The sequence below is a fragment of the Desmodus rotundus genome, chromosome 3 (assembly GCF_022682495.2).
Source record: "Desmodus rotundus isolate HL8 chromosome 3, HLdesRot8A.1, whole genome shotgun sequence".
NCBI lineage: Eukaryota > Metazoa > Chordata > Mammalia > Chiroptera > Phyllostomidae > Desmodus > Desmodus rotundus.
In genome coordinates, this window is record NC_071389.1 from 170,728,349 (window position 1) to 170,742,510 (window position 14,162).

Below are 14,162 nucleotides of genomic sequence, written 5' to 3' on the forward strand. Positions count from 1 at the left end.
AGAGAACACGCTTCAGTATACTTTGAGGTCATTGGATGTCAGTTATTGACATGGAGAAATGGAGCAAGAAGCAAATAAAGGATCAGGTTTAGTGCTTCTGAAATTCAATTTCCACAGGGTTGAATCGAACCACAGGATGATCTGTGGAGTTACATCGAAATGTTTCAGTGGCAGCTGCTCTGGCCCAATATGTTCATGGTCAGCCTACCAAGCAAGTAAAAGCCAAATTATTGATTCTTTCTTGGTTCCAATATGCCATGAAAATATTTTATTTGAGTAACACAACATCTTTTAAAGAAATGTTTGCAAATAATAAAATCATTGACAGCATGCTTAGAAATAAAGTTTGAATAAATATGAGCAACGTTGTCTCTCTGTAAAATCAGGCATAAGATGGAGGGACGCTGTCGCTGATGGAATTATTTCCCTAGGTGGCATTTGACTGGGACTGGCAAGTTGCATGTCACACAAGTGATTTCTATCACCTGTTTTACTGCTGCCTCTGGTGAAGTTATTCATTATTTTAGTCTGAGCCTTCTGCCCTCTACTTCAGGACAGGAATACAGAAAGATGTGAAAGAGGACACAGAAGGGGACAGCACCACCCTCAGACGCTTTCACTTAGCCTTCCACACAGGATTCGTTTAGCATTAACAGTCATTTGATAGGCACTGAAGACCCTGAAGAGACAAGAGGGTGAATAAAAAAGAAGGCTACCTGCTTCTTTGGCTTCCTCCCAGCTACCCTTTGCCATTTTACAGCCCCTTTGATAGCTCACAGATCATATTATGCCTTACTAGTCATTCTAAGCTAATATTTGGTGGTAGAGGAAGCTGAAACAGTTGACTAAATTGAGGCTTTTGTATCTGCAACAAATCTCTTTACAGTTATTCCAAGTAGGTAGTAATCAGTAAATCTGATGTGGGTTTAAACAGGAGCTTATAAAAACGTACTATGTAGAAATCTCTTGAAGTTAAAGGCAACAGGCTTGGTTTCAATAATTGCATTGTGAAGACACAATGTGAACACACACAACACTGTACATTCCTGAATGAGAAGCAAACTAGCTTTTCTTAAATTCGTTGTTTCTCTTCTAAGTATGGGAGGTGACGCTGAGAGGAGGATGAAATGATTTAGATATTAAAAGGAGGCCTTTGGAAGTCTCTTTATCACTCCCCACCCCCCCAAGTACATGTGCGCACACACACACACACAATCAGTAGACAGTCAAGAAAATCATGTCAAACATACGAAACTGCTTTTGTTTAAACCAAAGCAGCAGAGCAACAGATACATAAAAGTTGTCAGGTGGAAAGAAATTCGAGGTCATCTCATCCAAGTCTTCATTTTAAAGTGGGAGGCTGGAGCCCCGAGAGTTCGCTTCTCCCAGGTGTTTCACAACCGTAATAATTAGTGGGATAACCATGCAGCAATCAAGGTCGCCATAGTCCCTGTTTATTGCATGGCCCCGTTTCTTTGATTCACTTGGATGTAGCTTGCATTGTGTTTTTATTTTGTTGTTTTATAGGATTATTCCACTGAGAGACTGAAGAAAACAAATGAAATATTGAAAGGCATCAAACTTCTAAAGTTGTATGCCTGGGAGCACATCTTTTGCAAAAGTGTGGAAGAAACAAGAATGAAAGAACTATCCAGCCTCAAAACCTTTGCCCTTTATACATCACTCTCCAGTAAGTTGCTTGCTCTAAAGACTCCCAAAAAGTAAAAATTAAACCTATGGTCTGTTTAGTTTTAATTGAGACATTTTAGCCATCAGAGGAAGCCCATTTATTTTCTATGTATGTACGGTCCAATAGCTACTGGCCCCATGAGGCAATTAAAATTAAAGAGTAAAGTTAGCACAGGCTTAGAGTCAAGTAGACCTGAATTTGATTCTTTGCAAGTTGTGGTCCTTTGCTACGTTACTTTACATCTGAAATCCTGGGTTTCTTCGTCTGTAAGACAGTGCTGGTGATGGTAGTGGTACAGGCGATTGAAACCCTCTTATCAGTTACAGTTGGGAAGGATGGAGTTTTTCAGGAAAAATGTGTGTGTATAAATTCATTTGATTCTATTTGCTACTGACCTCCTTATTCCCAAAGATAATTTAAAAATTATCTGCAGTTGTCTTACCTGAATCTTTGGAGCTTATGATGTTATATTTCCTTAAAGATTGTATTTGAAATGCCATTTTTGAATATTGAGAAATAAATGTCAATATTTCCAAGTGAAAGAAGCCAACTACATTCATGTAAAGCCTTCTTTTCCGATACATTTTCGAGAACTTTTAAACACAGAGCACATTTATTCTCAACTCTAATTTTTCAAAAATAATTATTATAAAAATTGTTTTTTTCTGAAAGAGTGACAATACTCTCAAGAATAATGAGTTTGTTAGCACAATTATTATGAACTTAGCCAAAATACTGCCATTAATATTTGATTTGGTTTATGTGTCAGTTTTGTTCATCTCTATTGTTCCCAAGACTTTCAACAACTTACAGTTTTGGAGGTTTATATATTGTTTCCTCTTTAATTCTAAACTAGTTTTTAGAGATAATAAACACTTCTTTTGTGAAATGATGCAGAGAAAATATTTGGTTTATATAGCTCATTATTTTAGCCCTGATGCTTTAGAAAGGAAATGGGAATTTGTCTTCCAGCTGCGCACCAGTACTAATATGGTGTCAAAGCGCTAGAAGGTAAAATATGGTTATCCACTTACGTATGTAATAGAGCTCAAAGTTGGTGGCCCCCACAATACATTCCTCTCTGCGATGGATTGAAACTCTCATAGGGAGGATGGAGGCAGCCAGAAATAATGATCCAAATGATGATGAAACTACTACTATACTGCTAACACCACCAACAAAAATATATTCAGACACTCAACCAATTATTGCCATCAGTGGCTTTACATATATCATCTCATTTAATCCTTACAACAACCCAATAATTTAGATTCTATTATTAATTCCATTTTAGAAATTTAAAGGTTGAGTTGGAGAGAGCTTAAGTAACTTGAACTTCCTCCGAATCATCCAGCTACTAACAAGAAGGGGTGGGTTGTTAACCCAGTTTGTCCCCAGACATGAGATTTGGGGGACATACAAGGTCATAAGTGGGGGGAAGAAGTCATGAAGGTAAAAGTACATGATGACGTGTTTGTGATAGGCAGCAGAAATTCATGAGTCATGGGTGGAAAGTTCCAGTTAGACCATTTTCAAGTTTTGTGATTTGGGTTAAGTACTGTGTTCTTGGTGGTTGAGAGCTTGAACTAAGCCACATCTGGACCTGCAAAAGTGCCAGCTGATTCTGTGTCCAGTGGCGGGGACAGTTCGTGAGAGCAGATCATGAGAGCTGATGATGATTTGGGGGCAGGACTCCCTCCTGAGTGCAAGAAAACCAGGTTTTACTTGTCATTCTGCCATTGTCTGGCTCTCTTAACAACTCATTTTAATCCTTTGGTCCTCAGCCTTAAAACGCTACACTTTATAAAAAATATAATTACAAATCATCGACTTGGCTTTTCATTTTTACTACAACTTCCAAATCCTAGTATTTTAGCCTAGAGTATGAGTTTTTCTTGTTTCAGCTATGTTTATCATGCTTCCCAAATGATAGTGCAGTATATTCCTGGAGAGAGATTTAAGCAAGCAGAGGGTCTAGGGTCTGAAGTTATTTTATTAAGCAAAAGGTCACTGAGTGAAAATTAATGTCACTGCTGAAGGAGAACTTGAAGTGATGTTGAATTCTTGTTTTTAATCTGTACAGTAACCCAATTTTCATATATTTTTGTTAGCTTTGTAGACCAAACAAAATATGGATTGTAAATACTCTCAACATTTGTGAAATTATAATCCGTTAAATTCTAAATTCATCATTCAAGGGTTATTTTATGTGAATTTTATTCTTTGTAACATTTCACAAAAAAATAATTTTTTTCAATAAGGAAAAATATTTTCTGGTTAAGACTAATGGGTAGGAGCTCACACAACCTCAGACAAGAAAATACCCACTGGGAAATGTTTATAGACTCCAGACAAGATGTTATTTAATGTACTTGGTCCTTCCTGTCTTCAAGGAAAGTTAAAGTAATAATAGGTGATTAATTAAAGTTACTGGAAATGTTTCACAGTCCAATGAAACTAATGTATCGCACTTCTTTCCACAGTCTTCATGAACGCAGCAATCCCCATAGCAGCTGTTCTTGCTGTAAGGCACTTCTTCTTCCTTTTAGATGTGGGACAAAGTCAGTGTTCAGAAATGACTTATGAACAAGACTGTGTGGGTGGTAATAGATATTACCTCACCTGTGCCAGTTTTTTCCTTGTAGTCTCTGTTGCAATAGTTCTAGTCCAGGGTTTCTCAACTGTGGCACTTCGGGGCATTTTGGCTCAGAGAATTCTTTGCCGTAAGGGCCTGGTTTGAGTATTAGGGTGTTTAACAGCATTCCTTGCTTCTACCTATTAGATGACATCAGAATCCTCTTCCCCACCCCCCCCACACCCCCAACCCAAGGCCTGACAATCAAAAATATCCCCAGACATGGCCACATGTGCCCTGGGAGCAACTTTACCAGTAGTTGAAAGCTCACTGCTCTATCCCCATAACCTGGTTCCCAGACATTCTTACAACAAGATGGTGTTAGCTCAACAACCAGGAAACGTTAAATAATTACATTATATTTCAAACTTAAATTACAAACCCAAGAACTAGTAGTATATTTAGAAATATAAATACGTCTGCATCAGACCCCAATGTCGGAAGTTTTAGCAAAGGTCCACAATAAGGACCTGGAAACAATGGAATGTTTTCTTTTTCTCTCAGAAAACTTCGTTTCGCTTGCAAAGATCCTGGCTGGTTGTTAAGAACTCTGGGTCCTCCTCACTGTTCCTCTCCCTACTCAGCAATATAACAGAAGTCAATTTGCTAATTTGTAAACAGAATCTGTTTTGCCCTTCTCATGGGTTGGCTGCTAGAATGAAAGTAACCCATTAAGTATTCTGCCAATAGCAAGTATTATTTTCGTGGGGAGTAATTTGGGGGCAGTAATTGTTTTCATAGTTGCAACGGACATCTTGGCAGAGCAGAACATAATTAGGTTTGTGAAGTTGAATGTAAGCATTTGTGCAACTTCCTCCAGCTTTCTGAGGAAACCCTTTCTTTGCGCAGACGTTCGTGACCCACGCCTACGCCAGCGGGAACAATCTGAAACCCGCGGAGGCCTTTGCTTCGCTGTCTCTCTTTCACATCCTGGTCACCCCGTTGTTCCTGCTGTCCACGGTGGTCAGGTTTGCAGTGAAAGCCATCATAAGGTATGCCTTGGAATGCTGGGAATTCTTTGCTTGGTGACAAAAAAAATATGCTCGTGGTAGGACATTCAAAAAAAATGTAAAAAGAACAGTAAAATCACTGTCCAGAGATAACCATGGTTAAAACTTTTGGTATGCTGGCTTTTATTATTTTATTTATTTCATATGAAAATAATGATTCTAAAATAGAAGTTTGAATTTATTTAGCTTTTGACTCTTGTTTTACTTATGGTTTTTATTATTTTCTCCCTCATTTTGATCATTACACATGTTTACTGGCAATGTGATATTTATTATAATTTATTTAATGACTACCTGCCTATTGGATATTTAGAATGTTTTGTTTTCTCTCTAACATAAATAATATGTATAACATTATGGTAAACAGCTTTGTTTACCTTCTGATTATTTTCTTAAGTTAGATTAGAGATGGGAATACTAGTTCTAATAGCATGCACATTTTTAAGGTCCTTGATAAATATGCCTATGTTGTTTTCCATTGAAGGAGTGGGTCAAAAGGTGTATATATTTTTAAGATTTTTTATGACTATGGTCATGTTTTACAGTGAAGGTGAATCAGCTTATGTCTCAGTAACATTAACATGTAACATTGTAATCTAAAAAAAAATTCCAGGCTTACAGTTTCTGTGAAAGGAAAGACTCAATAACCAGTGTTTTGTTCATTTTAAATGTGCTTCTATAGTGTTGCTAACCAGTGTAGACTTATCTCAGACTCACCATTGCCCACAGTGCACAACTATGGCAATAGACATATGATAATGACCATTTCCCCACCATTTTTCACTTGTATTATGTAATACGTGTTACCAAACAACATATGTTGTATGCCAGTGTATGTGCCATAGTCTACCATGTATCAGTCCTTATTATAAACAAGACAGTCTTAAAGTAGTATTTTGCTTTTCGCTACAAGATCTTGTAAACTTTATAGAACATCAACGTATTTGTATCTAGTCTTTGAAAGAAATGCCAAGATGTTGCAATATGGAAGGAACATTGGAAAAAACTGTGGTCTTAAATATACAAAGTATGGTATAACCGTTGATAGCAATGTAGAACATCTTTTGTAAGGTCTTTTAAAATCAGCTAATTTTTCCAATGTCTATGTATTACTAAGAAAACTAATATTTAAAATATGACCTTGGAGTACGGGGCAGTGGCACAATGGATAAAATATGACCTTGGGCTTTAGGCAATAATTTGTATTGGCTTAACCACATCTTCATACTAAATAACTTTAAAATGTGTAAATATTATCTTATTATAAAACAAGTTTGATTGGTTACAATAGTATCATAACATGATTTCAGTCCCATCCTGTAAGATATGCCATTAACAGCCAATTCTGGAGCTGAGTTTAAAGCTCAGGCCTTCTGGCCTCATCTGCCCTAACTTTCTTTTCTTATTGTTCTGCCTTTTGAAACACTTGTACAGATCACTGACTGATTTTTGTAGCACACTTCCAAATTAGGCAGTGCTCTGGAAGGGAAGCTACTTCAAACAATAAAATTGATAAATGGCCAGAGTCTGCTATTTTGGTCCTTATTTTCATTTTCTCCATTTAATAGCTGTCTCTCTCATGGTTGCATTTTAAATTGAAATTTGACTTTGTACTGCTCTAAGCGAAGATAGGAAGCAGTTGATAACTTACACTGGATATACTCTGAAATCAGGAGGTGACAAAGTACTGAAAAGGATGTTAAGAGTTGATATAAAAAACAAAATAAGCAAAAAACAAAAAAAGGTGGTAGTATCCTCAAGCCCATAGTATATAATTGTGCTGTAGTAAATCCTGGTTAATTTGAGGGTTGATAATATTCCCTGTGTATTTCTGCGTAGCACTCTCTCTTCCCCATGTCCCAGGGAAAAGGCATTTGCCAGTTTGATAAAGACCAGTCTGTTTTCAAGGCTCAGCTCCAGATTTCCCAAGCCATAGGCCAAATGGAGTCTGCTTACAAAAACTTCTCTAAAATGAGTTTCCGTGGTTGATTTGTGGGTCTTACAGAGATGAGCAGTCAACAGAGAGGCCAGTGCTTTTTCCCATCGCATGCTGGTTCTGGGAACCCAGTTGAGCACTTTCCCATTGTTGACTGACTGGTTTCGGCATATTCTGTGCCTGGGAACCCGTGACCAATCTTCGATGCCAGTTGGCCCACAGCAGCCTGTTCATAATCAGAGACTTAGGTCAGCTGGGTTTGAAGCCTTGTCTTTAGGACTGTGGAAGTCCTAAGTTCTTCATGCATTCTTAAATGCATTCAGAAATTTGGTGGGTTAGAGTGGGGTGCAGCATGCTCCCCAACTCTGTTACCCGTGCATGTAAGAGACTTGTAAACGTCTTTACTGTAGGAAATTTCCATGCCACGTAAAATTCTTTGCTATGGGGAAGTTCTATGCTTTCCTTTAAAAATGTTCAGCTTGTTAGACAAAATTTCTTCATGTTGCTCAATGGGTGAGACCCCGTGGATACATAATAAAATGGAAGAGAGAGGCACTTATGTTTCAGGTCATGTCCTCACGACCCCAGGACTCCACAGCATTGGAGCTCTCTGGAAATTTTATAATGATGTGTTCCAGTCTACATTTGCAAAACAGAGTGAGATGCGAAGAAAAGTATTATCTAAAATAAATTAATTGAATAAGAGAGATTTTTCAGGATGCTTTCCTCAGTTCTCCACTTTGTTTTATTTATAAGAAAGTAACTTATGTGTTTTGTTCTTCTAGAGGAGACTTTGAGTTCATATGTTACATCCTTTATAAATAATTTGAGCTTAGGTTTCTGTTATTTGATGTATAATGCAACATCTATGTCCAAAGATGTTATTTGCCAAAGGAAAAATGTGCAAAAAGAATCCTCTGCTTTGTGGAAAATAACTTTGTGTCCCTCCTCTCATGTACCTTCTAAAGGAATGTGTGCTTGGCTTGTCTATTGCAATTATCTTTAATTGAGTAAATTGTTACTGATAGATTTTGGGGAGCAGACATGCACTTCGATCTGGTGCCTGTTTTACAAAAACATCAAGGAAAATTACAAGAAAAACATCATGTAACTGTCAGCCACAAAAAGATTTTTTTCCCAGTTAATGTAATACCTGAACAAGGTACTCAAGCTGTGTGTAAGAACCCAAAGTGAAACTGGAAAAGTGAGAAAATAACAAATGTAGTTAAAACCTTAAATATGTTTGTAAATTATCTAAATATGTGAGAAATTAATAAAATACTGACTGATAAAGGGAGTGGAAGCAGGATAGCAAATTGGTTGGTCTCAAACATACCTGCTTTTAAACTCTGGCGCTGCCATGGGGTACTCACTGTTTAAGCTCAGACACATTAGTTAGTGTCTCTATGTCTCAACTTCCTCACTTATCAGATGGGCACAGTAAGAGCTCTGCTTATGGAGGCTGAGGGAATTAAGGAGATAATACATGAAAAGTATATTTTTAAAAATCCCCATTTTACCAATTCACCACCATTTTACTAATCTTCATTCCATCCTCAGAGAGAGGTTTCTGTAGGTCTACATGCATTTGTTAGCACTTTGGGTGGGTTGCTAGGCACTAGGGATTGTAAAGAGGAAAGGTAGCGTGAAATTCAGAGGGAGTCCGCAGTCCAGTTAGAGACAAAAAGAGAAAACTAATGACGATACAACTGGCCTTACACTGTTACAGAGCTCTACACAGAATGCCAGGGGCCCACATGGGGCTCACTGAACCTCATCAAAAGAGGAGGCAGGTAGTCTGGTCAGTGAAGGTTTAAAGGAGACAGTGGATCCCTCATGGGATCTTAAAAAATTAGTAAGATTCAATTATTCGAAGAAAAAGAAAAAGCATGTTCTATATAAAGAAGTAACATAAGCAAGAGGAAAAGGTGAATACGTAGGTCTCAGTATATTCAGTGCAGGGAAAGTAGTTGAGTGTAGCTGGGGAAAGGATCGGATGTGGAGAGAGGGGATGAGGCTTGCAGATGATGCTAAGGATGCTAAAAGGCAAGGGGTGTCATTTGTTATTTTTTTAAAAAAGAATTGTTGTGTGAAAAGATTTGGATTTTTTTAAATATAAGCCTGGCAGCATGGTGGAAAATTACTTCACCCTTGGTCAGGATTCATGCATTTTTCGTAATTGTTTTTCCTCTGATTTCTGAAAGGACCTCATATGAACAGGAAATGCTTTTAGTATGACCCATTTATTCATTCACCAGACATTTCTTCAGGAATTATTATGCTATATCTTTGGCATAGGTAGATTCTGAAGATGAAAATCTTTGCTCTTAAGGTATTCACAGTCTAATGGGAGAGATAGACAATAAACAAACAATGACAGAACAACAGTGCAGGGAACCCTCAGCCAGAAAGCCTAGAATGAAGGGAACAGGGGCGGGGAAAGGAAGAGAAATTCAGGGAAGGGTTAGTGTTGGGTCCTCCAGTGTTCATAGTAATTGGAGTTCCGAACGGGGAGTGTTATAAAGAGAAAAGAAAGCTCTCCCATGCCCCAAGTATGCTTGGAGACCATTGTTTTTCCATATTCAGCAATAGTGGGGCTCAGTAATTCTGTAAAATCTTCAGTAAGATTTGCATGTGTACTAGAAAAGTGGAGTGGAGAATTCAATCAACTGACTTTACTTAAGTGCCTGAATCGTTGATTTATTCCTCCTTTGATTTATTCAACAAACATTCTTTGAGTAATGTGCGCCAGGAGCTGCTGGACTCAGAGTTACTGAGGCAAATGAGCTTGGCCCTGTACTTCCCTTGTGTGCGAGGACATAGTGTGAGATCGTTGGAGGTAGTCCTTTGATTGATGAAGCTGTGCTGCTTAAAATCCAGTGTCTTCAAAGCATTAAGAACAGAATGACAATTAAAATCTACAAAAGTAAAGAAAGTCTTTTACTACTACTTTTAAGGTATAGCTTAAAAGTTCTCATCACAAGAAAAAAAAATTTTGTAACTATGTATGGTGATGGATGTAACTAGACTTGTGGGATCATTTTGAAATATATAGAAATATCATATTATTATGTTGTACACCTGAAGCTAATATAACATTACATGTCAGTTATACCTCAATTAAAAAATGAAGAGAATAATGCCATGTAAGATGAGTAACATGCCATTGCATAAGGCATTTCTAATGGTCAGGCTTTGCTGTAAAGACTCAAAAAGGGTACACGAATGGAAGCTCTTTTCCTTTTGGGGGTCTGAAATTATTTTTTTGAAGTTGGAGTAACATGCATAACATACATTTACCATTTAAACTGTTTTAAGTGTGCACTTCAGTGGCATTAAGTACATTTACACTGTTGTACTAAGATGCACCACTGTGCATCTCCAGACTCTTTTTCCCTCCTCAGAGCAAAGCTCTATACTCCTATACAGTAACTTCCCACCTACCTCTCTCCCCAGTCCCTGGTGACCACCGCTGACTTTCTGTCTCTGCGAATTTGACTGCTCTAGGTATCTCATACAAGTGGGATCATACAACAATTGGGGTGTGTGTGTGTGTGTGTGCCTGGCTAATTTTACTTAGCATAGTATCTTCAAGGTTTATCCATGTTTTTATAACAGTAATATGTTTAAATGAGTCAAGAATTCCAGAAATGGACAACAGGATGGGGATTAATTGGAGGAGCAGGGAGTAGGTAGGGTGGGGGAGAGCAGTGGGGGCAAATTGGGACCGCTATCATTGAACAACAATACAAGAAAAAAGAGAATTCCAGAACTATGGTGCAGTCACTGTGGGAAAGTACGGCAGTTCCTCAACAAATTTAACATAGGATTATCATATCATGCAGCAATCCCACTTCTGGGAATATACCCAAAAGGATTAAAGGTAGGGACTTGAATAGATATTTGTACACCTGAGTTCATAGCAGCATTATTCACAATAGCCAGAAAGTGGAAACTACCCGTGTCCCTAAATGGATGAATAAATAAACAAAATGTGGCATATACGTACGTACAATGGAATATTATTCAGCCGAAGCTCTTCTTAAACAATTATCTATTTTAGCTGTCTGAAAATATAATTTGGAAGCTAATATTCGATTGCCCCAATGAATTTTATCTACCTTTATGTTTTCAGTGGAACCAAGTAGTTTCTATGGCATGTAAAGATAAAGGGCTGAAAGTTCATGGGCAAAAGACTGAATAAAATGTACTTTTCTTCAATTTACTAGTCTGCAACAAAATCAAACTACTCAGACCTATCTGGAAGCACTTAACTTGACTATAGCCTCACACGCAAGATATTAAAAGAAAACTTTGTTTCAAATGCATGGTTTCTAGGCCCTTACCAAGGGCAGTGTTTTCGCTGTGGTTGAGGCTGCATGTGCCGAGCTGGTTTGTCCCGTTCTAGAATGCCAAAGGGAACATTTCTTTTGCAATTTCACAGAATTTTCTGTAGTGTATTATTTTATGTATAGGAGGATGTTTTCAAATCATGTTGTTGTTTTCTGTGACTCTCTGTTTTTGCTTCTAATCCTATGACATTGGTTTGAAAAGTTAGAAAGGGAGGGACAGGAGGGCCAAGGAGTTCTGTGCCCAGCCTAAGGAGACCATAATAAACAATGTTTGCGAACCAGTCTTCTGAGGCAGGCTTCTCACACTGTAACGTGCCTATGAAGCTTCTCCGGATCTTGTTGAAATGTATATATTGATTCAGTAGGTCTTGGGTGGGGCCTGAGATTCTCTGTTTCTAGTCAGATTTCAGGTGATGGTGATGCAGCTGGTCCTTGGCCAACACTTTAAATACCTGCTATCTAGAGGGCCCTCTCCTTACCAGGTGCAGAAAATACATGTAATATGTCATGCTTAAGCCAGAGAGCACAGTGGCCGTGGACCCCAGATCTGTGTGTTCGCACTGAGTGCTGCTGGATTACTTAACTTCTCTGAACCTTATTTCTCCTCATTTGTAAAATTGGCATAACGAGTACTTCCCTCATTGGTATTACTATTTTTAACCATCCTGTTTCAAGTTCCTCTCCAACTCTCCTATTTTTGACAATGAATACAATTGCAAAAAAAAAAAAGTGCAACAGAAATTTGACTAATTTAAGGTATCTGATTGGCTCTGGTTTTTCTGAGATTTTTCCTAGTTTTAGCACTAAAAGTCCTCGTTCCTGGGAATCCATCATTCCTGAGCAATTTAGGATGCTTGTTCATTTGGGCTAAATTTCCAGCTTGTCTTGAGACACGATGCTCAGAGTTGCTTGCTCAACAGGATAATGAGAGGGGAAGAGTTTATGTGAGTCCAGCTTCATTGTCTGTAGTCTTATTTTTAACCCTCTGTGTTGATTTGCCTTCTACAGCGTTCAAAAGTTGAATGAGTTTCTCTTGAGTGATGAGATTGGTGATGACAGCTGGCGAACTGGTGAAGGTTCTCTTCCTTTTGAGTCCTGTAAGAAACACACTGGAGTCGTAAGTGCTTTTTCTTGTCATAGAAACTGTGAATAGGGAATAGTCCCTAGAATGGATGACTTAAAATGGGAGCAATTGGAAGAAATTATAAGCTTTACTTTTATCTATGTGAAGAATGATTGCCATCTGCTTCTACGACAGACCTCACAAATCTAAAATCAGTAAATATATAAGGCTCGTCTTTATAAATCATCAAAGAATTATCCCAAGAGGCTCAACACACTTTTTAACCATCTATTTTTTTTCAATTACAGTTGACATTCAATATTATATTAGTTTCAGGTGTACAGCATAGTGGTTAGACATTTATATAACATATGAAGTGATCCTCTGATAAGTCTAGTAACCACCTGGCCCCATACATAGTTCTTACAATATTATTGATTGTATTTCCTATGCTGTACTTTATATCACCAAGGCAGCACATGTTCAATTCAGGCAGAAAGTAGGAGGTTGTACCAGGTTGTACCAGGCTTTAGATAAAAATAATATAAAATCAGCTTATAACTCATGCACCATATTCTTATAATATTTTTAGCTATATCATCCTTTTTGGTTTAAAAAGTGCTTTCTGATGCATTGTCTTTTGGCTTACCTATTTTTATTTTTCAGATTAATATGTTCAATTTGCATGTTATCTGGCTTGAATAAAGTCAGAAAATTAGCAAGTAGCAGAGCCAGAATTAAAACTTGAATACATTTTATTCACCTATTTTATTCACCTGTTGCACCATTTTACTCATCAATTGCACAAATACTTACTCAGGATATATCCATACATAGAGGCTGGAAATACAGTCAGTATTATTTTGTCATTTATTACATGTAATATGATGTGGATTATGTATTATAGTTGCCTGTGTCTCCAGACTATTGACTGCCCTGTACTTGGTGCCAAGTGCTATCGATGTAGCAGTGACCATGGCAGACAGGATCCTTCTTGTCACAGAGTTTGCTTTCTTGAGGCAGGAGTCAGATGAAAAACAAGTGAAAAATGAGATAATTTTGCTGTAGAAAGAAAATAAAAGTATGTGTAGAGAGTGATTGGGATACTCGAAGCAGGGTGGTCATTTCCCAGGAGATCCCTTTGACAAGCTGGCATTTGAACTGATAACTGAATGAAGAGTAGGTATTTGGGCTGCAGCAATCTGGGGAAAGAGCATTTCAGGCACAAAACTAGCAGATGCAAAGACCCAGAGATGAGAAATAATTTGATGTGTTCAAGAAACAGAGAAACCAGGCTCCACTATGGTGGAGCCTGGTGAAGAAGGGAGAGAAAGGACAAAGTAAGAACAAGGATTAAGGGTCTTGTAGATTATGGAAATAATCTGGATCTTATTAACATGCAATAGGAAACCATTGGAGAGCTTCAAAGTAGGGACTGATATAATTTTGTTTATATTTTTAAAAGATCACATTGGC

General features: G+C 37.8%; 1 protein-coding gene across 5 annotated transcripts in view; it reads left to right on the forward strand.

Moving 5' to 3' along the window:
- ABCC9 (ATP binding cassette subfamily C member 9) overlaps positions 1–14,162 on the forward strand; it is a 115,231-nt gene that overhangs the window by 28,137 nt on the left and 72,932 nt on the right. For all 5 annotated transcript variants that reach the window (XM_045184300.2, XM_045184299.2, XM_045184301.2 and 2 more), the window contains exons 12-15: positions 1,528–1,690; positions 4,174–4,214; positions 5,175–5,317; positions 12,632–12,740. In XM_045184300.2, the coding sequence (XP_045040235.1) occupies positions 1,528–1,690; positions 4,174–4,214; positions 5,175–5,317; positions 12,632–12,740 (456 nt within the window). The remainder of the gene's footprint in view (positions 1–1,527; positions 1,691–4,173; positions 4,215–5,174; positions 5,318–12,631; positions 12,741–14,162) is intronic.